Source organism: Manis javanica, chromosome X (genome assembly GCF_040802235.1).
Source record: "Manis javanica isolate MJ-LG chromosome X, MJ_LKY, whole genome shotgun sequence".
Lineage (NCBI taxonomy): Eukaryota > Metazoa > Chordata > Mammalia > Pholidota > Manidae > Manis > Manis javanica.
The window spans coordinates 63,575,678-63,603,189 of record NC_133174.1 but is presented as its reverse complement, the minus strand read 5'-3'; the positions used below and the strand labels follow the sequence as shown (position 1 = coordinate 63,603,189).

General features: G+C 38.9%; 1 protein-coding gene across 2 annotated transcripts; it reads left to right on the top strand.

Annotated features, from left to right (window-relative positions):
* The first annotated feature begins 322 nt into the window (after positions 1 to 322).
* Positions 323 to 26,724, top strand: LOC108401775 (protein PBDC1-like). Of its 2 annotated transcripts, XM_036995253.2 has the most exons (7): positions 323 to 473; positions 563 to 628; positions 1,875 to 1,934; positions 2,441 to 2,581; positions 12,436 to 12,562; positions 24,669 to 24,730; positions 25,835 to 26,724. In XM_036995253.2, exons 1-7 carry the CDS (start codon positions 432 to 434, stop codon positions 25,913 to 25,915), a joined length of 579 nt encoding a protein of 192 aa, XP_036851148.1. In that variant the 5' UTR covers positions 323 to 431; the 3' UTR covers positions 25,916 to 26,724. The 2 variants fall into 2 exon arrangements, with proteins under 2 accessions (XP_036851148.1, XP_036851149.1); XM_036995254.2 differs by lacking the exon at positions 12,436 to 12,562 and having other exon boundaries at positions 324 to 473.
* Positions 26,725 to 27,512: the final 788 nt, after the last annotated feature.

Sequence of the window (27,512 nt, the reverse complement as noted above, 5' to 3'; positions counted from 1 at the left end):
TTCAATAGAGCTCATAATAGCGTATTGAGAAATTCCTAAGGGAGAAGTGTGTGTGTGTGTGTGTGTGTGTGTGTGTGTGTGCGCGCGCGCGCGTGAGCTCCCACATATTCAAATGAAGAGCGTGAATTCCAATCTCTGCCAGGCACTGTGTGCAGTGGAGATGCGTTAGCTGCTCTAATTTATGCTTCCCATGATCACCCGATATTTTTGAGTATTCATTTACTTCAGATTACACTAGCAGCCCAGACCTTGCAAGGAAACACTTTAGCCCCGCACAGCGCGGGTGAGGCGGGGCCCAGGAGCACCGCCTTCCGGCTAGGAGGGTGTGCGCAAGCGCAGCCGGACGAGAGGCACTCTTACGCAGCCCTCCTTTCCAATCAACTGCAGCAGGAGCACAAAAAAGGCATTTCCGGGAAAGTGGGGCCACGTTTATGGGTTGCAACATGGAGGCGACTAGTGGAACTAATGAGCCGGTGAGACGCTGCCCTGGAGCCGGGTAAGCGGGGAAGACGAGCCGGTTAGAGCCTTGAACTCTCCCTCCCCTCCACTTTTCTCTTCCCAGGTTTCCGGGGAACTGGTGTCTGTGGCACATGCACTTTCTCTCCCAGCCGAATCTTATGGCAACGATGTGAGTAAGACTTTCCCATAGCTTCCCCTCACCTAGCTAGCCTGGGGTGTCTGCACAGGCCTGTCACGAAATTGTAACCGCCAGCCCTGTTATCATCTGTAGAGTCTCTCCACGTACGTCAGAAACTATGCCTTTAATTTACTCTAATCTTTTTGGTCTACAAACACAAGACTAAAGCCAATGGAAGTAGTCCCCAAACTTTGCTGCACTTTAGAACCACCTGGGAAGCTTTTAAATATCCTGATGTCCAGTACACAGTTCGTACCAATTAAGCCAGAATATCTGGGGAATGGAAGTGAGGAATCAGTATGTTTTTAAAGGTCCCGAAATGATTACACTTGTGCAGTAAAGAAGTTCTGCTGGCTTATGGCGTGCCCGGTATAGATCCTGAAGGAGAAAACATGTTGTGTTTTGAGATACAGGACAGGGACATAGGAATAGTAATAATACCCAAATAAAAATGTACTGTATGCTACATGAGTGGATCAGGGCGTAAGATTCAAAGTTTAGCTGAAGAAGAAATCCCTAAGAACCAGACAGTAGAGGAAGACTTCATTGAGGAAGTAGATCTAGAAGTGGATCTTCAAAATGTGGGTGGAGAAATGGCATGGACTGGCAGTCAGGAAAATGGCCTGGTCTGAAGCATGGACGTAAAAAATGCAAATGGCTTTTTCTGGGGTCAGTGAAATATATCTGTGTAATCGATTCTAATGGAAGGGGGTGGTGAGTACTTGGTAAGGCTTATTTATAACCTCGCCTTCTTCCTGATACCGATTCATTTTTACGTGTTATAGGATGTGGAATTGGCTGTCTGATAAACACAATTGATGATTTTAATATAAAAAGTGAATAGTAATTTCAGTTCCATTATTTTATTTTGTCCTCTCAACAACTCAGTGATACATATGGGTATATTATTACAGTTTTACAATGATTTGACTCAGTTCTGAGAAGGCAGTATATCTACCACTTAATGTGTAGTCTCCCACACTTTCACTAGCTTATGGGAAAAGATAGCCTGTGGCTCATTCTGTTTGTTAGACTGTGTAGGTAGCTTCTTTTGATTGTCATAAGGACAAAAGTATTATAATGTCCAAACCCATTAGTCCAGTTTTTATCCTTTGACAGTAACACCAAGTTTGGTAGCCCTCTTAAGCATTAACTAGACATCCACAGACTTCCTTAATTTGTCCTCTGGTAGCAGGATTGGGAGATTTCTGACCTGGCTTTCTTCACTCCTTTGCAGCCTGATATTGAGATGGCTTGGGCCATGAGAGCAATGCAGCATGCCGAAGTCTACTACAAAGTGAGCTGGTTGTTTTCATTATTAAGCAGGATTAAATATATAATTGTAGTATATGGTGCTCTGCTAATCACTATTCTCAGGAAGTCAAACAGTTGTGTTTTGGAGATAAATTTTATTACTGTAAGATCTTATCCATAGAGAACAGGGTGGTGAAAATGAATTTTGTTTTGGCAATGAGCTGTGCTTTTTGCCCAGTGTTCGGCTAACTGGCAAAAGGGTGCCTGGCCCATTAGTGGGCACCTAAGAAATGTTTGTTGACTGAACGAATAATCCATAGACAGCAGTAGCCAGGCAGTATGAGGGTCAAAAGGGTTTGAATTGGTGGAACAGACTATAGTGTATTATGGCCCTTTCAGACTGTCATGATTTCATCTGGAGCCTAGGCTCCCTATACTTCCTAATGAACTCTTCTACCCTAAGAACCATAAGGGTTTTCTGGGGGAGTGGGGATAGAAGTGTAGTAAATTAGAGACTAGCATCTATATGTTGTCTTATTAATTTGGCAGCTGATTTCATCAGTTGACCCACAGTTCCTGAAACTCACCAAAGTGGATGACCAAATCTACTCTGAGTTTCGGGAAAATTTTGAGAGACTCAGGGTAGATGTTTTGGACCCAGAAGAGCTCAAATCAGAGGCAGCTAAAGAGGTAAGAATTCTCTCTCTCAAATATTGCCTAGCATCTGACCAACAATTATTGATTTGGGAGTACATTTTTATACATTTAGATCTCTTGTGGTTTGTTTTAAAGAAAATGCATAAAGAATCAGGGCTTTTATGTAGTTATAATCAACTAATAAGTCAGTTATTAAATGAATGTTTTCCTGGTTTATGGGTTTTTTATGTCCATTGACTCTATTTCCTTTTTGACTTGGACATTTCACCCCTACTTACCCAGCCCTTTCAGGGGAGGAGGAATAAATTTACTATGTGAGTAGTTTAGCCAGAAGGCTTGTATGGAAGATTGGCAAACAATAAAGGGAAATGTTTGTTCTTTGGATTTAAGTTCACATTATCACAAGCCTTGGATATTAGAAAACTTATGCTTTGCATTGCATACTTGATTATCTTGTAGTTTTTACGGAGCACTAAAACTCTTAAACTTGGAAAAATTTCTTTCCTAAGAGTAGGCCTTTGGTTTATGAAGAATGTAAACTTAATTCTTAACAGGATGTTAACTGATCTTTGGAAAATTGCCTCTGCTGAATGTATTTCTTTTGTATAATTAAACTTTGTGACAATACTTTGTGACTTTTGGGCATCTACTGTGTCTCATTTGTGCCTCACTGGGAATGAATAACCATTTTGGCCTGAGCTAGCCAATAACAAAAACAACAGAGAATCTACTTAAGAAATCAAATTTTAATTCTGTAATCAAGGATTTAAGTATTTTGTTAGGTTAAAATATTGTTCATGTTGGGAAATACCAGTCAATAAGGTAGTACAGAAACTTGCATGCTCTGCTGTTCCCATTGAGACCCAAAGGAGAGATTTTAGTTTGATAGATTTGTTTGCAATGACAAGGGTGTCAGAGGGGTGAGGGTTGCACAAAGCTCTCTCTGCAGGAGAATGGGCAAGTGGGCATACCTTCTCAGTCCTCCCACAGCGCAACAAGTCAGGCAGTTTTGGGAGACCGAGGCACTGCATACCTCTTGATAGGGTCTCATCCCCAAAGAGCCTCTCTGCACACCACTGTAGGGCTAAACCCCTCATCCCAGAAACATTAGACTTTGATGCCTGACAGGCACAGGGAGGTGCACCCAGCTTTCTTGGCCCTGTCTCATCACAACTGGAGTGGCAATTGCAGGAGACAGCTCCTAGAGCTCATCCCTTCTTGTGGGCAGCCAAGCCTCATGCTCTGCTCCTCACAGATGCCAGGTTGCCCTGGCCTTCCCCATAACTGCATAACTGTCCTGCCCACCCTATTAACCCTGTATCCCCACCATCGTTGCAGGGCACATAGAGAATGGAATGGCCCACAATAATCCCAGCAGAAGCTACTGCTCTGATCACAAAGGGCCAGCTGAGGCAAACTACAAGGTGAAATGAAATGAGACCACTGCCAGCAAACAGACAGAAAGGTGGCCCTGCCCATTGTCTACCAACAGTAACTGGGGCTCTTTTGCAAAGGAGAAACAGGCACTGAACTACAAAGAGTCTTGATCTTCGGGGCACCAATGGGCACCTAGCCCAGGAAGCATTGCAGAGCCATGTAATACAGAAGAAACACAGAAATCCTGATGAAATTAAGTCAGAGAAATATGTCCCAAACAAAACTACAGGATAAGACACCAGAAAGAGGGCTAAATGAAATACAGATCACTAGTCCTCTTGATTAAATTTCAAAGTCACAGTCAATATGCTCAACCGATCAGCAGACAAGTAATGAGGGAGGAATTCAACAAAGAGGTATAAGAGCTGATAAAGAGCCACTCAGAGATGAAGAATACAGTAATTGAAATGAAATAAACAATGGAGGGAATGAATAATCGATTGCTACAAGTAGAAGAGACAATGAAGGAGATGAAAATTAGAGAACAGGAACACAATGAAGGTGAGAAACTGAAAGAAAAAAAGGATTTCTCAGAATGAAAAAATGGGAAGAGCTCTGTGACCAGTAAAACGAAACAATATTCACTTAATAGGGTTACCAGAAGGAGAAGAAAAAGACAAAGGGATAGAAAGTCTCTAGGAGGAAACAATTGTTGAGAAATTCCCCAATATGGGGATGGAAATAAACATGAAGTTCATGGAAGCACAGAGAGCCCCTAACAAAAGGAACCCCAGGAGGACACCACGAAGACATATAGTAATTAAAATGGCAAAGACCAAGGATAAGGAGAGAGTTTTGATAGCAGCCAGAGAGAGAAAAAAATTACTTAAAAGAGAAACCCTATCAGGCTATCAGCAGACTTCTTAGTATGAACTTTGTAGACCAGAAGGAAATGACATTAAATATTTAATGTATGGAGACTTCAGAAGGTCCTTCAACCAATAATCCTCTAACCAGCAAGAATGTCATTCAAATTTGAAGCAGAAATTAAACAATTCCTTGATAAATGAGGCTCAGGGAATTTATAGCAACTAAAACAGCATTACAGGATATGTTAAAGGACTTTTGTAGATGGAAATATTCCTAAGACTAAATAGTTTTCACATGTGAAAATAAACCCACAGTAAATATAGTAGACCAATTAATTACCAACCAAGTACAAAACTAAAAGAAAACAAAAGTAGGAATACAAACTACACATAAAATCAATCAAGGGATACACAAAAAGTGCATATTATGACATTAATACATGAAGTGTGGAGGAGAAAGAAAAGAAGTACCTTTAGATTGTATTAGAAATAGTGCAAAGAGAAGGGAAGATGGTGGCATGAGTAATTCAGAGGAAATCTCCTCCCCAAAATATATATATTTATGAAAATACAATAAATAGAGCAATTCCTAAAAGAGACACCAGTGGATGCAGTACAACAGCCAGCATACGTCTACATCTGTGAGAACTCAACATCACACCAAGGGGGTAAGATACAAGCTGCACCCAGGCGGGACCCGAATGCTTCCCCACCCCAGAACCTGGCGGGAAGAAAGGAGTCAGAACGGGGAGGGAGTGAAAGCCCAGAATTGCTAAACAACCACCTCTAGAAATCTGCACCCGGAATGCAGACACAAGGTGCATGGGGTGCTGGATATTAGAGAAATGGAAAAGCAAAAGCTTTGGGCAGGTCGCTGCAACTGGCGCCCCTGAGACAAAAAGAAAAGTGAGTGCTTTCTGCAAGTCTTAAAGAGACAGGGAACCCATAGCTGGATGAAGTTGTCCCGGCAGCTGGGAATACCGGGGAAACTTAGGCGCCCTAAACCCCGGGGAGGCAGTGCAGCTCTGAAGCCCCTCACGGCAATAAGCAGCCTGCCAGTTGTTCCTCCAACTGGCGGGGACCCCAATACACTGGCCCAGTAGCAGGAGAGTGGCAACACATGCCGGGGATGGCAGTGCCAGAAGGGACCGAGAGCAGATCCATGCACCACAGGAGAGGCAGGTGCTAGCCCACAGCAGTGCAACCGAACAGCCCGAGCGAGGGTTCGTGCACACTGGCAGCAGTGAAGCCAGAGGAGCCTGGGAGAAGCCTGCACAGAAGAGCCACACACACACCTACAGCGCAGCCAGAGGGAACAGGCATGCTCCCAGCAGCCGACCAGAATCCCAGCCCAATGCACAGCTGCCTGGGCCAGACCCAAAGGCCGCTGCTGCCACAGAGCTGCCCGGCAGGGTGACCGCTAGCACGGAGGAGTGCACCTGGCATGTCTGCCATACCCCGCAGGGCTCTGTGCTGCTCTGATGGACACCCCACCCACAGCAGCTTAGGGGACTAACCCAGTGGCTGCTCCAGGAGTGCGGGTAACCATCACAGGCAGTGGAGCAGGGCAAGGCATCCAGCAAGCAGGAAAGGATGTTATTCTCCCAGCTAACACCCACAACCTGCCTACAGCCACTGCTACCACCATGAAAAGGCAAAAAAATCTGGTCCAGTCCAAGATAGTTACACCTGAGAAAGGATCCGCAGAGGCAGACCTAAACAGTCTCCCTGAAAAAGAATTCAAAATAAAAATCATAAACATGCTTACAGAGCTGCAGATAAATATGCAAGAGCTAAGGGATGAAGTCCGGAGGGAGAGTACAGTTGTCTGGAGGGAGATTACAGAAGTGAAACAAACTCTGGAAGGATTTATAAACAAAATGGATAAGATGCAAGAGGCCATTGATGGAATAGAAACCAGAGAACAGGAATGCATAGAAGCTGATGCAGAGAGAGATAAAAGGATCTTCAGGAATGAAACAATATTAAGAGAACTGTGTGACCAATCCAAAAGGAACAATATCCACATTATAGGGGTACAAGAGGAAGAAGAGAGAGAAGAAGGGATAGAAAGTGTCTTTGAAGAAATAATTGCTGAGAACTTCCCCAAACTGGGGGAGGAAATAGCTGCTCAGACTATGGAGGCACACAGAACTCCCAAGAGACGGGATCCAAAGAGGTCAACACCAAGACACATAATAAGTAAAATGCAAAGATCAAAGACAGGGACAGAGTATTAAAGGCAGCCAGAGAGAGCAAAAAGGTCACCTACAGAGGAAAACCCATCAGGCTATCATCAGACTTCTCAACAGAAACCATACAGGCCAGAAGAGAATGGAATGATATATTTAATGCAATGACACAAAAGGGCCTTGAACCAAGGATACTGTATCCAGCACGATTATCATTTAAATATGAAGGAGGGATTAAACCATTCCCAGAAAAGCAAAAGTTGGGGAAATTTGCCTCCCATAAACCAACTCTACAGGGTATCTTAGAGGGACTGCTCTAGAGGGGAGCTAAAAAGAGCACAGAACAAAACACCCAACATATGAAGAATGGAGGAGGAGGAAAAAGAAGGGAAAGAAATAATCATCAGACTGTTTTTATAACAATAAGTGAGTGAGGTCAGACAGTAAGGTATTAAAGAAGCTAACCTTGAACCTTTGGTAACCACAATTCTAAAGCCTGGAATGGCAATAAGTACGTATCTTTCAATAATCACCATAAATGTAAATGGACTGAATGCACCAATCAAAAGACACAGAGTAATATAATGGATAAAAAAGCAAGACTCATCTATATGCTGCTTACAAGAGACTCACCTCAAACCCAAAGACATGCACAGATTAAAAGTCAAGGGATGAAGAAAGATATTTCATGCAAACAACTGAGGGAAAAAAGCAGGTGTTGTTGTACTAGTATCAGAAAAAATAGACTTCGAAATGAAGAAAGTAACAAGAGATAAAGAAGGACATTACATAATGATAAAGGGCTCAGTCCAACTAGAGGATATAACCATTATAAACATATATGCACCCAATACAGGAGCACCAATATATGTGAAACAAATACTAACAGAATTAAAGGAGGAAATAGAATGCGATGCATTCATTTTGGGAGACTTTAACACACCACTCACTCCAAAGGACAGATCCACCAGACAGAAAATAAGTAAGGACACAGAGGCACTGAACAACACACTAAAACAGATGGACCTAATAGACATCTGTAGAACTCTACATACAAAAGCAACAGGATACACATTCTTCTCAAATGCACATGGAACATTCTCCAGAATAGACCACATACTGGCCACAAAAAGAACCTCAGTAAATTAAAAAATATTGAAATCCTACCAGCCAACTTTTCAGACCACAAAGATATAAAACTAGAAATAAATTGTACAAAGAAAACAAAAAGGCTCCCAAACACATGGAGGCTTAACAACATGCTCCTAAATAATCAATGTATCAATGACCAAGTTAAAATGGAGATCCAGCAATACATGGAAACAAATGACAACAAGAACACAAAGCCCCAACTACTGTGGAACGCAGCGAAAGCAGTCTTAAGTGGAAAGTATATAGCAACCCAGGCATATTTAAAGAAGGAAGAACAATCCCAAATGAATAGTCTAATGTCACAATTATTGAAATCGGAAAAAGAAGAACAAATGAGGCCTAAGGTCAGCAGAAGGAGGGACATAATAAAGATCAGAGAAGAAATAAATAAAATTGAGTAGAATAAAACAATAGAAAATATCAATGAAACCAAGTGCTGGTTCTTCGAGATTATAAACAAAATAGATAAGCCTCTAGACAGACTTATTAAGAGAAAAAGAGAATCAGCACACATCAACAGAATCAGAAATGAGAAAGGAAATATCACGATGGACCCCACAGAAATACAAAAAATTATTAGGGAATACTATGAAAATCTATATGCTAACAAGCTGGAAAACCTAGAAGAAATGGACAACTTCCTAGAAAAACGAAACCTTCCATGACTGACCCAGAAAGAAACTGAAAATCTAAACAGACCAATTACGAGCAACAAAATTGAATTGTTAATCAAAAAACTACCCAAGGACAAAATGCGCGGGCCAGGTGGATTTACCTCAAAATTTTATCAGACATACAGAGAAGACATAACACCCATTCTCCTTAATAGTTTCCAAAAAATAGAAGAGGAGGGAATACTCCCAAACTCATTCTATGAAGCCAACATCAGCCTAATACCAAAACCACGCAAAGACCCCACAAAAAAAAAAGAAAACTACAGACCAGTGTTCCTGATGAACGTAGATGCAAAAATACTCAACAAAATATTAGCAAACCGAATTCAAAAATACACCAAGATGATCTTACACTATGACCAAGTGGGATTCATCCCAGGGATGCAAGGATGGTACAACATTCGAAAATCTATCAACATCATCCACCACATCAACAAAAAGAAGGACAAAAGCGACATGATCATCTCCATAGATGCTGAAGAAGCATTCGACAAAATTCAGCATCCATTCATGATAAAAACTCTATAATCAAAATGGACATAGAGGGCAAGTACCTCAACATAATAAAGGCCATATGTGATAAACCCACAGCTAACATAATACTGAACAGCGAGAGGCTGAAAATTTTTCCTCTGAGATTAGGAACAAGACAGGGATGCCCACTCTCCCCACTGTTATTCAATAAACTACTGGAGGTCCTAGCCACGGCAATCAGACAAAACAAAGAAATACAAGGAATCCAGATTGGTAAAGAAGAAGTGAAACTGTCACTATTTGCAGATGACATGATATTGTACATAAAAAACCCTAAAGACTCCACTGCAAAACTACTAGAACTAATATCGGAATTCAGCAAAGTTGCCGGATACAAAATTAACACTCAGAAGTCTGTGGCTTTCCTATACACTAATAATGAACTAATAGAGAAATCAGGAAAACAATTCCATTCACAGTAGCATCAAAAAGAATAAAATACCTAGGAATAAACCTAACCAAGTAAGTGAAAGACCTATACCCTCAAAACTACAAGGCACTCTTAAGAGAAATTAAAGAGGACACTAACAAATGGAAACTCATCCCATGCTCCTGGCTAGGAAGAATTAATATTGTCAAAATGGCCATCCTGCCCAAAGCAATATACAGATTCGATGCATTCCCTATCAAATTTCCAACAGCATTCTTCAATGAACTGGAGCAAATAGTTCAAAAATTCATATGGAACCATCAAAGACCCCGAATAGCCAAAGCAGTCCTGAGAAGGAAGCATAAACTGGAGGGGGAATCTTGCCCCCCAACTTCAAGCTCTACTACAAAGCCACAGTAATCAAGACAATTTGGTACTGGCACAAGAACAGAGCCACAGACCAGTGGAACAGAATAGAGACTCCAGACATTAACCAAAACATATATGGCAAATTAATATATGATAAAGGAGCCATGGACATACAATGGGGAAATGACAGTCTCTTCAACAGATGGTGCTGCAAAACTGGACAGCTACATGTAAGAGAATGAAACTGGATCACTGTCTAACCCCTTACACAAAAGTAAACTCCAAATGAATCAAAGACCTGAATGTAAGTCATGAAACCATAAAACTCTTAGAGAAAACATAGGCAAAAATCTCATGGACATAAACGTGAGTGACTTCTTCATGAACATATCTTTCTGGGCAAGGGAAACAAAGGCAAAAATGAACAAATGGGACTATATCAAGCTAAAAAGCTTCTGCACAGCAAAGGACACCATCAATAGAACAAAAAGGTATCCTACAGTATGGGAGAGCATTCGTAAATGACAGATACGATATAGGACTGACATCCAAAATATATAAAGAGCTCGTGCACCTCAACAAACAAAAAGTAAATTATCCAATTAAATAATGTGCAGAGGAGTTGAATAGACAGTTCTCTAAAGAAGAAATCCAGATGGCCAACAGGCACATGAAAAGATGCTCCACATTGCTAATCGTCAGAGAAATGCAAATTAAAACCACAATGAGATATCACCTACACCAGTAAGGATCGCCATCATTGAAAAGACAAACAACAACAAATGTTGGCAAGGTTGTGCAGAAAGGAGAACCCTCCTACACTGCTGGTGGGAATGTAAATTAGTTCAACCATTGTGGAAAGCAGTATGGAGGTTCCTCAGAATGCTCAAAATAGAAATACCAATCAACCCAGGAATTCCACTTCTAGGAATTTACCCTAAGAATGCAGCACTACAGTTTGAAAAAGACAGATGCACCCCTATGTTTATCACTGCACTGTTTAAAATTGCCAAGATATGGAAACAACCTAAATGTGTATCAGTAGATGAATGGATAAAGCAGATGTTGTACATATACACAATGGAATATTATGCAGCCATATGAAAAAAACATATCCTACCATTCGCAACAACATTGATGGACCTAGAGGGTATTATGCTCAGTGTAATAAGTCATGCAGAGAAGGACAAGTACCACATGATTTCATTCATATGTGGAGCTTAAGAATAAAGGAAAACTGAAGGAACAAAACAGCAGTAGGATGACGGAACCAAAGAATGGACTGATAGTTACCAAAGGGAAAAGTTCTGGGGACAATGGGTGGGAAGGGAGAGATAAGGGCAGGGAAAAAGAAAGAGGGCATTACGATTAGCATGTGTAGTGTGTGGGGGTCACGGGGAGGGCTGTGCAACACAGAGATGACAAGTAGTGGTTTTATAGCATCTGACTATGCTTATGGACAGTGACTGTGAATGGGTATGTGGGGGGGACTTGGTGAAGGGGAGAACCTAGTAAACATAATGTTCTTTCTGTAATTGTATATCAATGATACCAAAATGAAAAAATTAAAAAAAATTGAAGAAAAAAGGAAATAGTGCAATCAGTAACTTAATATAGAGTGGTATATAGACAGGAAGTTATTTTGAACCTTAGGGTAACTACAGACATGAAGCCTATAATAGATACACACAAAATTTAAAAAGAGAAATCTAATCATAACAGTAAAGAAAATCATCATGACTTCTGAATAAAGATAGCAGAGTAGAAAGGCAAGGAGGTCTCCTCATCCCAAAAACACATAAAAGAAGAAAATATAAAAAATACAATTAAACCTGAAAATGACCTGGATATTGCAGAACAGGCTACCTCCACCTGAGGAAGAAAAGAGGACCACATAGAATAGGTTAAATTGGAAGAGCTAATGTGGAGCAGAACTGCCACCCCAGCCAATTGGCAGGATAAAGTGGAACAGAGCAGGGTGTAGGTAGATACCCAGGAGTGCTACATAATTGGCCCTGGATGTCTCTGGGAGCATGAATCCACAATACTTTCTTTTCTGGTGATTAGCAGGGCTGGAAACCAGGGGCAGGAGGAACATTTGGGGAGCCTGAGACTCCAATGTGGAGGACAGGCACACTCCACCAATACTGAGATCCATAGCAGAGGCTACAGTTTGAAAGACTTTCCAGCAGTAGTCAGGGGGCCAGAGGGGCAAGGGTTGAATGGAAATATACCCCTCGGAGATATGGCAGGTGGAGGATACCCCCCTAGACCTTCCTTGGCCCTACAGATTGGCAAATCTCAGGAGTCCCAGATACTTCATCCCCCTTGCTGTCAATTCATTCCCTAGGCCTCTTCTTGTCCATGCTGTCAGGAACCAACCCACTTGGCCCAGCTTCAGCATCAGATATTGCTGCCTGGCAGGAAGAAGGAGACTCTCCCGGCTTCCTTGGCTCCATTGCAGCCCATCTGGGGAGGTAGGCTTCCCCACCCCTTATCCCTTTGGTTCCACCATTGCTGAAAGCCAGGAAGAGGGCTGCCCCCACCAACAGCAAGCACAACAGAGACCCCTGAACTGATCACAAAGCTGTAATCTGAAGCAAATTGCCAGCACAGAGAGAAAGATGCCCTGCTCACTCCATGCCAACACCTGTGGACCCCACAAAATAGGACAGGTAACTAGCAAGTAGAGAATCTTGAGCTTCTGGGTACCATAAGATGCCTAATTTATAAAGCTATTACTCTAGGCTTGGAAGCATAGCAGAGACCTCTAATACAAAGGAAAAAGCACAAACTGATAAAATGAGTAGGTAGAGGAATATGAGCCAAACAAAACTGGGGGCAGAAATCTGGAAAGTGGGCTAAATGAAATGGAGATCACCAATATTCCTGATAAAGACTTCAAAATAAAGTCATAAACATGCTCATGGATTTACAGAAAAGTATTCAGATCTCAGGGAGGACTTCAACAAAGAGATAGAAAATCTGAAAAGAGCCACTCAGAGCTGAAGAATATAATACATGAAATGAAACATACAATGGGTGGATTTAAGAGCAGATTAGAACATGTAAAGGAGACAGTAAATGAGATGGAAATTAGAGAACAGGGGAAAAAAAGAAGCTGAGGAACAGACATTAGAAAGGATCCCTAGGAATGAAAAAATGATGAGAGCTATGTGACCAATCCAAACAAAACAATATTCACATAACAGGGGCATCAGAAGGAGAAGAGAAAGACAAAAGGTTAAAAAGTCTCTTTAAGAAAATTAACTATACACAAAATCAGTCAAGGGATATACAAAAAGTTCAGATTATGACATCTCATACAAAAAATGTGGACAAGGAAGAAAAAAAAACATTTAAATTGTGTTTGAAGTAGAGTAATCAGCAATTTAATGTAGACTATTTTATAGTAAGGAAACTTCAGTAACCAGAAAAATAAAGCCTATGATAAATATACAGACACACACACCCAAAACAAACAAAAAAGTAAATACATATCCAATCACAACACTATAGGAAAACATCAAACACAGGAGAAGAGTATAAGAGAGAAAAAATGGAATAGAGAGGAGCTATAAAAAACAGGCAGAAAATAATAAAATTACAATAAGTATACACCTATCAATAATTACTTTCAATGTAAATGGACTAAATACACCAATCCAAGGACATAGAGTGGCAGAATAGTTAAAGAAACAGGAACCATCTATATGCTGCCTACAAGAAACTCATTTCAGACCTATACATGTACACAGACTAAAAGTGAAGACATGAAAAAAAAATTCCATGCAAATAATAGGGAGAAAAAATCATGAATAGCACTACTTATATCAGACAAAATATATTTCAAAACAAAGAAAGTGATAAGAGACAAAGAAGGACATTATGTAATGATACAGAAGTTAGTCCAACAAGAGGACATAACCATTATAAATATCTGTGCACCCAACACAGGAGCACCTACATATGTGAAACAAATACTAACAGAATTAAAAGGGGAAATAGAATGCAATGGATTAATTCTAGGAGACTTCAATACTCCTCTCACTCCAAAGGACAGATCAACCAGACAGAAAATAAGTAAGGGGACAGAGGCATTGAACAACACATTAGAACAGATGGACCTAACAGACATCTACGGAACTCTACACCCAAAAGCAGCAGAATACACATTCTTCTCAAGTGCACATGGAACATTTTCAAGAATAGATCATACACTAGGCCACAAAAAGAACCTTAGTAAATTCAAAAGGAGTGAAATTGTACCAACCAGCTTAAAGGGGGAAATAGATTGTAACACATACATTTTAAAAGTCTTTAACACACCACATACATCAATAGAGAGATCAACCAGACAGAAAATAAATAAGGAAACAGAGGCATTGAATAGTACATTAGATCAAATGGACTTAAAAGATACAGAACATTCCATCCCAAAGCAGAAGGATACACATCTTCTTATGTGTACATAGAACATTCTCCAGAATAGATCACATACTAAACCACAAAAAGAGCGTCAATAAATTTAAAAAGATTGAAATTGTATCAAGCAGGTTCTCAGACTACAATGGTATGAAACTAGAAATAAATTACACAAAGAAAACAAAACACTACAAACACACAGAGGCTAAACAACATGCTACTAAATAATCAATGGATCAATGTCCATTGATCAAGCAATACAGGGAAAAAAATAAAAACAAAAATTCAACAGCCTGAAATCTGGGAGGTAGCAATGGCAGATCTCATAGGGAAGTACATAGCAATATAAGCCTATCTCAATCAAAAGAACAATCCCAAATAAACAATATAAACTCACAATTAAGAAACTAATGAGAGAAGGACAAATGAATCCTAAAGTTAGTAGAAGGAGAGACATATTAAAGAACAGAGCAGAAATAAGTAAAATAGAGAAGAATAAAACAATACAATAAGTCAATGAAAACAGGAGCTGGTTCTTTGAGAAAATAAACAAAATAGATAACCCACTAGCCAGACTTACAAAGAAAAAAAGAGAGAGTACACACATAAACAAAATCAGAAATGAAGAAGGACTAATCAAAATAGATACCACAGAAATACAAAGAATTATCAAGCATACTATAAAAATTATATTCCAATAAATTGGAAAACCTAGAAGAAATGGACAACTATGTAGAAAAATACAGCCTTCCGAGATTTACCCAGGAAGAAACAGAAAATCTATACAGATGAATTACCAGAAATGAAATTGAACTGGTAGTCAAGAAACCAAAAGTGCAGGCCAAGATGGCTTCACAGCTGAATTCTAACAAATATTTAAAGAAGAGCTAATACCCATCCTTCTTAAAGTATTCCAAAATGTAGAAAAGGAGGGAATACTTCCAAACTCATTCTAGGAGGCCAGCATCACTCTAATACCAAAAGCAGGCAAAGACACCACAAAAAAGGAAATTATATACAATATGTCTGATGAATATAGATCCCAAAAATCCTCATCAAAATATTAACAAACAGAATTAAAAATACATCAAAGGGGTCATCCATCACAACAAAGTAGTATTCCAGGGGGTGCAAGGATGGTATAATACTCATAAATCAATCAATATCATATACCGCATTAACAAAAAGAAGGGTAAAAAGCACATGGTCATCTCAATAGATCCTGAAAAACTTTTTTGACAAAGTTCAACACCCATTCATGGTAAAAACTCTCAACAAATGGGTTTAGAGGGTATAATATCTCAACATAATGAAGGCCATAATATGACAAACCCACATTAAACATCATACTGGCTCTAGGATAAAAGGTTTTCCTCTAAGACGAGGAACAAGACATGGATGTCCTCTCTCACCACTTTTATTCAACAGAGTACTGGGGGTCATAACCATGGCAATCAGACAAGTTGAAGAGAATAAAAGTCATCCAAATTGGTAAGGAATAAATTAGGCTGTCTCTATTTGCATATGACATTATTGAAACTAATTAGTGGATTCAGCAACAGGAAAACAACTCCATTTACAATTGAATTAAAATGCATGAAATACCTAGGAATAAACCTAACCAAGGTGAAGGGCCTGTACTCTGATAACTATAAAACATTCATGAAATAAATTAGAGAAGACACATATAAATGGAATCTATCCTGTGCTCATGGGTAGAAAGAGTATTGTCTGAATGGCCATCTTGCCCATAGCAATTTAAAGATTCAATGCAATCCCAATCAAAACACCAACAGCAGGAGGACACAAGATGGTGGAATGAGTAGGGTAGTGGAAATCTCCCCCCAAAACCATATATATTTTTGAAAATACAACAAATACAACTATTCCTAAAAGAGAGACCAGAGGATACAGTACAACAGCCAGGCTACATCTATACATATCTGAGAACTCAGCATCTCATGAAGTGGGTAAGATACAAGCCACGGCCTGGTGGGTCCTGAGTGCTCCCCCCACCCCAGCTCACTGGCAGGAGGAAAGGAGTTGGAGTGGGGAGGGAGTGGAAGGGCAGAACTGCTAAATAACCATTCCTGGTAATCTGCACCGGGAGTGAAGACACACATTGCATGGTGTGCTGGATATTAGGGAAACAGAAAAGTAATATCTAGGACAAAAGAAAAGAGAGTGCTTTCTGAAAGTCTTAAAGGGACAAGGGCCTCACAGCTGGGCGGAATCATCCCGGCACACACAGCCCAGCAGGTTGGTAATCCTGAGGAACTTCAGGCATCCCAGCCTCCTGGGTGGTAACGGGTCCTGAAGCCCCTCATGGCAATAAGCAGCTTGCCATTCATTCCCCCTCTGGCATGGCCCCGCTACAGTGGTCGAGCAGCTGGAGAGCACCTGCCCAGAGCCTCCCCCAGAATGCAGCTGCCTGGGCCAGACCCAGAGGCCACTGCTGGCATGTGCCTGCCTGATCCAGGCAGAGGAGGCTGGGTCAAAGCACGAAGGGGTGCTGTTCTCACAGGAGAGCAGACCTGGTGCACCTGCCCCTCCATTCAGGGATCGGGGCTACCCCTACGGCTGCCCTGCCTGCAGTGGCTCAGGGGATTAACCCGGAGATTGCTCGAAGTATGCGGGTAACTGACACAGGACATGGAGAACAGCAAGGTGACCAGCAAGCAGGAAGGGACTTTTTTCTCCCAGCTGACACATGCAGCACCTGCCTGCGACTACCTCTATGGCCATGAAAAGGCAGAAGAATTTGGCCCAGTCTAGAATTACCCAGACAACCCCCAAGAGAGGGCGTAGGGAGATAGATATAACCAATCTTCCTGAAAAAGAATTCAAAATAAAGGTCATAACCATGGTGATGGATCTGCAGATAAATATGCAAGAGCTAAGGGATCAAGTCAGGAGGGAGAATAGAGAAATAAAACAATCTCTGGAAGGACTTAAGAGCAGATGGGATGAGGTGCAAGAGACTGTTAATGGAATAGAAATCAGAGAACAGGAATACAGAGAAGCTGAGGCAGATACAGATAAAAATGATCACCAGGAATGAAAGAATATTAAGAGAACTGTGTGACCAATCCAAACGGAACAATATTCGCATTATAGGGGTATCAGAAGAAGAAGAGAGAGAAAAATGGATAGAAAGTGTCTTTGAAGAAATAATTGCTGAAGACTTCCCCAAACTGGGGAAGGAAATATTCTCTCAGACCATGGAAGCACACAGATCTTCCAACACAAGGGACCCAAAGAGGACAACACCAAGACATAATTAAAATGGCAAAGATCAAAGAAAAGGATATAGTATTAAATGCAGCCAGAGAGAGCAAAAGGATCACCTACAAAGGAAAACCCATCAGGCTATCATCAGACTTCTCAACAGAAATGTTACAGGCCAGAAGAGAATGGCATGATATATTTAATGCAATGAAACAGAATGGCATTGAACCAAGAACACTGTATCTAGCATGATTAACATTTAAATATGAAGGAGGGTTTAAACAATTCCCAGACAAGCAAAAGTTGAGGGAATTTGCCTCCCACAAAGCACCTCTACAGGATATTTTAAAGGGATTGCTCCAGATGGAAGCACTCCTAAGGCTAAATAGATATCACCAGAGAAAATAAAATCACAGCAAAGAAAGCAGACAAAAAAAAAAAACTAACTAAAGGCAAAAAATAAAATCAACTATTCACAAAAGCAGTCAAAGGAAACACAAAAGACTACAGAAAAAAACAAGTAACATATAAAGAATGCAGGAGGAGGAATAAGAAGAGAGAGAAACAAAGAATCATTAGAATGTGTTTATAATAGCTTAATAAGTGCGTTAAGTTGGATGGTTAGATAGCAAAGAAGCTACCCTTGAACCTTTGGTAACCACGAATCTAAAGCCTGCAATGGCAGTGAGTACATATCTTTCAATAATCACCCTAAATATAAATGGACTGAATGCACCAATCAAAAGACACAGAGTAATAGAATGGATAAAAAAGCAAGACCCATCTATATGCTGCTTACAAGAGACTCACCTCAAACACAAAGATATACACAGACTAAACATGAAGGGATGGAAAAATATATTTCATGAAAACAATGGGAGAAAAAAGCAGGTGTTACAGTGCTTGTATCAGACAAAATAGACATTAAAACAAAGAAAGTAACATGAGATAAAGAAGGACATTACATAATGTCAATGGGGAAAGTCCAACCAGAGGATATAACCATAATAAATATATATGCACTCAATACAGTAGCACCAACATATGTGAAACAAATACTAAGAGAATTAAAGGAGGAAATAGAATGCAATGCATTCATTCTAGGAGACTTCAACACACCACTCACTCCAAAGGACAGATACACCAGACAGAAAATAAGTAAGGACACAGGTGCACTGAACAACACAGTAGAACAGATGGACCTAAAAGACATCTACAGAACTCTACACCCAAAAGCAGGAGGGTACACAATCTTCTCAAGTGCACATGGAATATTTTCCAGAATAGACCAAATACTAGGCCACAAAAAGAGCCTCAGTAAGTTCAAAAAGGTTGAAATTCTACAAACTAACTTCTCAGACCACAAAGGTATAAAACTGGAAATAAATTGTACAAGAAAAACAAAAAGTCTCAAATTACATGGAGGCTTAACAACATGCTCCTAAATAGTCAATGGATCAATGACTTTTTAAATTAAAATAGAGATCAAGCAGTAAATGGCAATAAATGACAACAGCATCACAAAGCCCCAACTTCTGTAGGACACAGTGAAGGCAGTTTTAAGAGGAAAGTATATAGCAATGCAGGCCTATTTAAAGAAGGAAGAACAATCCCTAATGAATAGTCTAAAGTCAGAATTATTGAAGCTGGAAAAAGTAGAACAAATGACACCAAAATTCAGCAGAAGGAGGGACATAATAAAGATCAGAGAAGAAATAAATAAAACTGAGAAGAATAAAACAATAGAAAAAGGCAAAGAACCCAAGAGCTGGTTCTTTGTGAAAATAAACAAAATAGATAAGCCCCTAGCCAGACTTATTAAGAGAAAAAAGAATCTACACACATAAACAGAATCAGAAATGGGAAAGGAAAAATCAGAACAGACAGCACAGAAATAAAAATAATTACTAGAGTGTGCTATGAAAATATATATGATAACAGCCTGGATAACCTGGAAGAAATGGAAAACTTTCTAGAAAAATACAACCTTCCTAGAATGACCAAGGAAGAAACAGAAAATCTAAACAGACCAATTTCCAGGAACGAAACTGAATCGGTAATCAAAAAACTACCCAAGAACAAAACCCCATGCCACATGGAATCAATGCTGAATTTTACCAGACATATAGAGAAGACATAATACCCATTCTCCTTAAAGTTTTCCAAAAAATAGAAGAGGAGGGAATACTTCCAAACTCATTCTATGAAGCCAGCATCACTGTAAAGATGACACAAAAAAACAAAATTACAGACCAATATCCCTGAAGAACATACATGCAAAAATACTCAACAAAATATTATAGAACCAAATTCTAAAATACATGAAGAGAATCATACACCATGATCAAGTGGGATTCATCTCAGGGATAGAAAGATGGTACAACATTAGAAAATACATCAACATCATCCACCACATCAACAACAAGATGGACAAAAACCACATGATCATCTCCATAGATGCTGAAAAGCATTCCACAAAATTCAACATCCACTCATGATAAAAACTCTCAACAAAATGGGTATAGAGGACAAGTACCTCAACATAATAAAGGCCGTATATGACAAACCCACAGCCAACATCGTACTTAACAGCGAGAAGCTGAAAGCTTTTACTCTAAGATCAGGAACAAGACAGGGATGCCCACTCTCCCCACTGTTATTCAACATAGTACTGTAGTTCCTAGCCACAGCAATCAGACAAAACAAAGAAATACAAGGCATCCAGATTGGTAAGGAAGAAGTCAAACTGTAACTATTTGCAGATGACATGATATTGTACATAAAAATCCCTAAAGAATCCAGTCCAAAATTAGTACAACTAATATCTGAATTTGGCAAAGTTGCAGAATACAAAATTAATACACAAATCTGTTGCATTTCTTTACATTAACAATGAACTATCAGAAAGGAAAATCAGGAAACAATTCCATTCACAATTGCATCAAAAAGGATAAAATATCTAGGAATAAATCTAACTAAGGAAGTGAAAGACCTATACCCTGAAAACTAAAAAACACTCTTAATAGAAATTAAAGAGGACATTAACAATTGGAAACTCATCCCATGCTCTTGGCTAGGAAGAATTAATATTGCCAGAATGGCCATCCTGCCTGTAGCAATCTACAGATTCAATACAATCCCTATCAAAATTCAGACAGCATTCTTCAATGACCTGAAACAAATAGTTTCTAAATTCATATGGAACCACAGAAGATCGCAAATAGCAAAGAAATCCTGAGAAGGAAGAATAAAGCAGGAAGGATCTCGCTTTGCAACTTCAAGCTCTACTACAAATCCACAGTAATCAAGACAATTTGGTACTGGCACAAGAACAGATCCATAGACCAGTGGAACAGAATAGAGTCAGATATTGTCCCAAACAAATATGGTCAATTAATATATGATAAAGGAGCCATGGATGTACTATGGGGAAACGACAGCCTCTTCAACAGCTGGTGTTGGCAAAACTGGACAACTACATGTAAGAGAATGAAACTAGATCATTTAACCCCATACACAAGCGTAAATTTGAAATGGATTAACGACTTGAATGTAAGTCCTGAAAGTATAAAACTCTTAGAAAAAAACAGGGAAAAATCTCTTGGACATAAACATGAGCAACTTCATGAACATATGTACCCGGGCAAGGAAAACAAAAGCAAAAATGAACAAGTGGGACTATATCAAGCTGAAAATCTTCTGTACAGCAAAGGACACCTCCAATAGAACAAAAAGGCCTCCTACAGTATGGGAGAATATATTCATAAATGACAGATCTGATAAAGGGTTGACATCTAAAATGTATAAAGAGCTCATGCACCTCAACAAACAAAAAGCAAATAATCCAATTAAAAAATGGTCAGAGGAGCTGTACAGACACTTCTCCAAAGAAGAAATTCAGATGTCCAACAGACACATGAAAAGACTCTCTACATTGCTTGTCCTCAGAGAAATGCAAATTAAAAACCACAATGAGATATCACCTCACACCAGTAAGGATAGCCAGCATCTAAAAGACTAAGAACAACAAATGCTGGCAAGGATGTGGAGAAAGGGGAACCCTCCTATACTGCTGTTGGTAATGTAAGCTAGTTCAACCACTGTGGAAAGCAGTATGGAGGTTCCTCATAAAGCTCAAAATAGAAATACCATTTGACCCAGGAATTCCACCCTTGGAATTTACCCTAAGAATGTATCAGCCCAGTTTGAAGAAAACATATGCACCCCTATGTTTATCACAGCACTATTTACAATAGTCATGAAATTGAAGCAACCTAAGTGTCCATCAGTAGATGAATGGATAAAGAAGAGGTGGTACATATACACAATGCAGTATTATTCAGTCATAAGAAGGAAACAAATCTTTCCATTTGCAACAACATGGATGGAGCTAGAGGTTATTATACTCATTTATATAAGCCAGGTGGAGAAAGACAAGTATCACATGATTTCACTCATCTGTGGAGTATAAGAACAAAGAAAAAACTGAAGGAGCAAAACAGCAGCAGACTCACAGAACCCAAGAATGAAGGAACAGTTACCAAAGGGAAATGGACTGGGGAGGATGGGTGGGAAGGGAGTTATACATGGGGGGAGAAAAGGAAGGGGGCATTATGATTACCAAGTATAATGTGTGGTGGACGCATGGGGAGGGGTGTACAACACAGAGAAGACAAGTAATGATTCTATAGCATCTTACTACACTTATGGACAGTGACTGTAATGGGGTATGTTGTAGGGCCTTGGTGATCTGGGGAGTCTGGTAAACATAATGTTCCTCATGTAATTGTCAATTAATGATACCAAAAAAATACCAACAACATTCTTCAATGAACTAGAAGAAATATTTCTAATATTCATATGGAATCACAAAAGACCCCAAAGTATTCCTGAGAAAGAAGAACAAATCTGATTTCAAGCTCTACTTAAAAGCTACAGTAATCAAAACAGCTTGGTACTGACATAAGAAGAGAGCCATAGATAAGTGGAACAGAATGGTGTGCCCAGATAAAAGCCACTCATATATGGCCAATTAATACATGATAAATGATCCATGAATATACAATGGGGAAAAGACAACCTCTTCAACAACTGGTACTGGAAAAAGTGGACAGTTACATGCAAGAGAATGAATCTGGATTCCTGCCTAACCCCATACACAAAAGTAAACTCGAAATGGATCAAAGACCTTAATGTGAAACATGAATCATACACCTCTTCAAAGAAAACATTGGCCAAAAAATCTTGAACATATGTATGAGCAATTATTTTCCTGGATACATCTTGGTCAATAACATCAAAACCAAAACTGAAGAAGAGGTAGTACATCAAACGAAAAAGCTTCTGTACAACAAAGAACACCCATCAGCAAAACAAAAAGGGAGCCCAGAGTATGGGAGAATATATTCATAAGTGACTTATCTGAAAATGGGTTAATATCCAAGATGTGTAAAGAACTCATATGCCTCAATACCATAAATAAATAAATAAATAACCCAATTAAAAAATGGGCAGAGTACCCGAACAGGTATTTCTCCAGACAATAAATACAAATGGCTTACATGCATATGAAGAGATGCTCCACATCGCTAATCATCAGAGAAATGCAAATTAAAACCACAATGAGATATCACCTCACATCAGTTAGAATGGCCAATATCCAAAAGACAAACAACAAATGCTGCCAAGGATGTGGAGAAAGGGGAACCCGCGTACAGTGTTGGTGGGAATGTAAATTAGTTCAACCATTGTGGAAAGCAGTATGGAGGTTCCTCAAAAAACTCAAAATAGGAATACCATTTGACCCAGGAATTCCACTGCTAGGAATTTACCCAAAGAAAACCTCGAAAAGACTAGGAACAACAAATGCTGGTGAGGATGTGGAGAAAGGGGAACCCTCCTACACTGTTGGTGGGAATGTAAATTGGTACAACTGCTGTGGGTAGTGTGGAAGTTCTTCAAAAAACTAAAAATAGATATACCATTCAACCCAGAAATTCCACTTATAGGAATATACCCAAAGAAATCACAATGACTGATTCTAAAAGATATATACACCCCTATGTTTATCACCATGGTATTTACAATAGCCAAGATACTGAAGCAACCTAAGTGTCCATCAATTGATGAATAAATAAGGACGATGTGGTACATATACACAATGGAATATTTTTCAGCCATAAAAAAGAAATCCTGCTATTTGAAACAACATGGACGGCCCTATAGGGTATTATGTTCAGTGAAATAAGCCAGGCAAAGATAAATTCTGTATGATTTCACTAATTTGTGGACTGTAAAACAAAAGAAAACCAAATGAACAAACAGCAGTAAACTCATAGGCACTGAGAATTGACTAGTGGTTACCATGGGGCAGGGGATGGAAGGAAGGTGAGGCAGATAAGGGGCACAAAAATTCTCAATCCTAATATAAGTTGGTCATGGATACAACATGGAGAATATAGTCAATTATTGTCTAACATCTTTCTATTTTGACAGACAGTAATTGCACTACAGGGTGTTGAGGACTTAATAATATGGGTAACTGTTGAACCACTTTGTTGTGTATTTGAAACCAGTATTGGATTGTATATTGATGATACTTCAATTTTAAAAAAGCAAAAAGAATTAATCAGCAGAAAATCCTACATGACATGTACTGTTATGTCCCCATTTTACATGTAAAGAAACTAAGACAAGGAGAGGTTAAACCATGTGTTTGAGGATCACCTAGCTAGTATGTGGATTTCCCCAGGTCTACCCCAGGAAGGGCACCATTAGTATGGCTTGTCGGCTAAATATGCTCAATTATGTCTTATAGTTACCTGGGTTCAAGGATCATTTTCTAGGAAAGTGGGAATATGAGCATATGCTTTTAATCTAGCCTGTGCAACCTAAGTCTTTGCTATATGTAAAGCCTCTCATTTTGTCTAGGAGCCAAGAGGAAACTTTACAAATTTTTTGCTACTGCTGTTCCTGTCTTCAAGAAATCCCAGGTAACCATTGTTATAACCTGGGTTGTATCTGCAACTTGCTTTTCTTTCTTGGCTATTCCTCCTAGTTAGTGGAATCTTGGCAATTCCTTGAAGATAGAGTGCTCACTATTTAATAGCCACAAAATATTCCATGGAATGGATATCAATTTAATTCAACCATTTCCCTATTTATGAACATTTACTGTGTTTCCACATTTTTTTGGCACTACTCACAATGTTACAGTAAACATTCTTAATGCTTTCAGATAAATCCCCAGTCATAGGCTGTGTTGAAGAGAGTATCCTTAGTTTTATTGTGTACATTACTAGATTACTTCTCTAACACCCAAAGAGATGTAACAATACCCACTTCTACCAAGCCCCACATCCTCTTTAGAGCTAAATCTTTTCATACTTGGAAGTATGTGATAATCTTAAGAAAAAAAAGGATATTGTGCTTAGCTTTATTTTGCTTTCTTCTATTAGTTAAAATGAGCGCCTTTTTGTATGCTCCAGGCATTTTGAATTTGTTAACCTGAAGTGGACAATTCATACCCTTTGTACGTTTTTTAAATTGGATTGGCTTTTTAAAGAATCAGTTCATAAGAACTCCTTGTCTAGTATACAAATTATACCTTTATCTGCTAAAGAATCTACCAATACTTTTATTAATTAATAATTTAACTTTTGACTTTGTGTATGCTATCTTTTACCATTTTTAATAAATGATTTTATGTAGTTGAATATATCATTTTTTTCTCTAATGAATGCTAGATCCTTTGTCTTGCTCTAGAGTCTCTGTGACCCCCTAAATTATGCATTATTTTCCATTTTCTGCAGTTTTTAATTAAATTTTTTATCTGGAGATAATTGTAGATTCACATGCAGTTGTGAATTTGCATCCATTGAATCTGCATACAATCTATATACAAACATCATATGTATCCTTTCCCCATTTTCCCTCAATGGTAGCATAACATCTTCCAAAATTATATTACAATATCACAAGCAGAAAATTTTCATTAATACAATCCACAAATCTTACTCAGATTTCTCTAGCTATGCATATTCTCATTTGTGTGTTTGCATGTATTTCATTTTATGCAATTTTATCACCTGGGTCAGTTTGTGAATCAACCACTACAATCAAGTTCTACAACAGTCTCTCATCACCACAATGATCCTTTGAGTGCTGACTTTTCATAACCATACTCACCTTCACTTCCTTTTCTCTCTTGCCCCATCAATAACAACTGGCAGCCAGAAGTCTCTTCTCATCTCTACAATTTTGTCATTTTAAAAATGGTATAAAAATGGAATTATACAGTATGTAACCTTTGGGGGTTAACTCTTTCAATCAGCATAATGCCCTTGAGAAGCATCCAGCTTGTGTGTATTGATAGTTCATTTCTTTTTATTACTGAGTAGATTTCCATGATATGGATATATCACAGAGTTTTATAACCATTCACCCATTGAAGTAATCTGGCTGGTTTCCAGTTTGAGGCTCTTAGGAGTAGTGCTGCTATGAATGTAGACATAAGTTTTCATATCTATGGGATAGATCACCAGGAGTGTGATTGCTGGGTCATACAGTTATCACATTTACTTTTCTAAGAAACGAGTAAATAATTTCTAGAATGATATTTTGCATTCCCATCAGCAATGTATCAGTGATCCAGTTCTTATCATCCTAACCAGTATTTGGTATTATAACTGTCTTTTTATGTTAGCCATTCTAATAGTGACATCTCTTTTTTGATACCTAATTCATATGCCATAGAATTACCATTTTCATGTATACAATTCTGTAGTTTTTAGTGCACTCACAGGGTGTATACCCATTATCACTATTTAATTTCAGAACATTTTCATCATACAAAAAAAACCCTAGTATCCATTAGCAGTCAGTCCCCATTTCCTCCTCTCCCCAAATGCTGGCAATCACTAATCTTCTTTCTGCATCTGGGGATTTATTTATGCTGGAAATCTCATATAAATGGAATAAAATAATATGTGATCTTTTATGTCTGGTCTCTTTCAATTTGCATTAGATGTTTCAAGATTAATTCATGTTACAGCAGCTCTAATCAGTTGTTGAGCACTTCTAGTAAAATTTTCACATCAGTAACTATACTTTTAAATTCCGTAATTAATTTTTGTTCTTTTTGATAATTTCTATCTCTTTATTAATAGACAATCTTTATTTAGTGAAATGTGGTTGTCACACTTTCCTTTAGATATAGTTTCCTTTAGCTCTTTGAACTAATCAAATTGTTTATTTCATGCTGATTGAGTTTTGATAGTTTGTGTTTTAAGGAATTAGACCATTTCTTCTAAATCATCAAGTTTTGATTATAAAATTATTCATAAAGTCAAAGAAAACCAAAGCCTGGTAGTAGTAAAAGCAGTGAAAGCAGATTATAATCAGGAACTACTGCTGTTGGGGAAGAGACCTCAGTATAGAAGTGGGCTCAGTTATGAATATAGCAAGGAAAAGTGGGTGTTTATAGCTAAGGATCAGGGTAGAGGAATCAGTGGGTAGAAAATTACTAAGTGGAAACTCCAGAGATAAGGGGTGATTAAGACTAAAGTGACTTCACAGGATTCCTGCTGAAGGCAGACTAGGGTGATCAGATCAGATATCACCTGGAGAAGGTGAGGGATGATGAAATTAATCAGATATTGAGAGTTATAAGACACAGAGAATGGAGATTTTTGATAAACTGTCTTTAAAAGGATTCTTACTAAAACTCGATGATGCAAAGGCAGACACAGAAGCCTGAAGGTCAAGGTCTGGTTG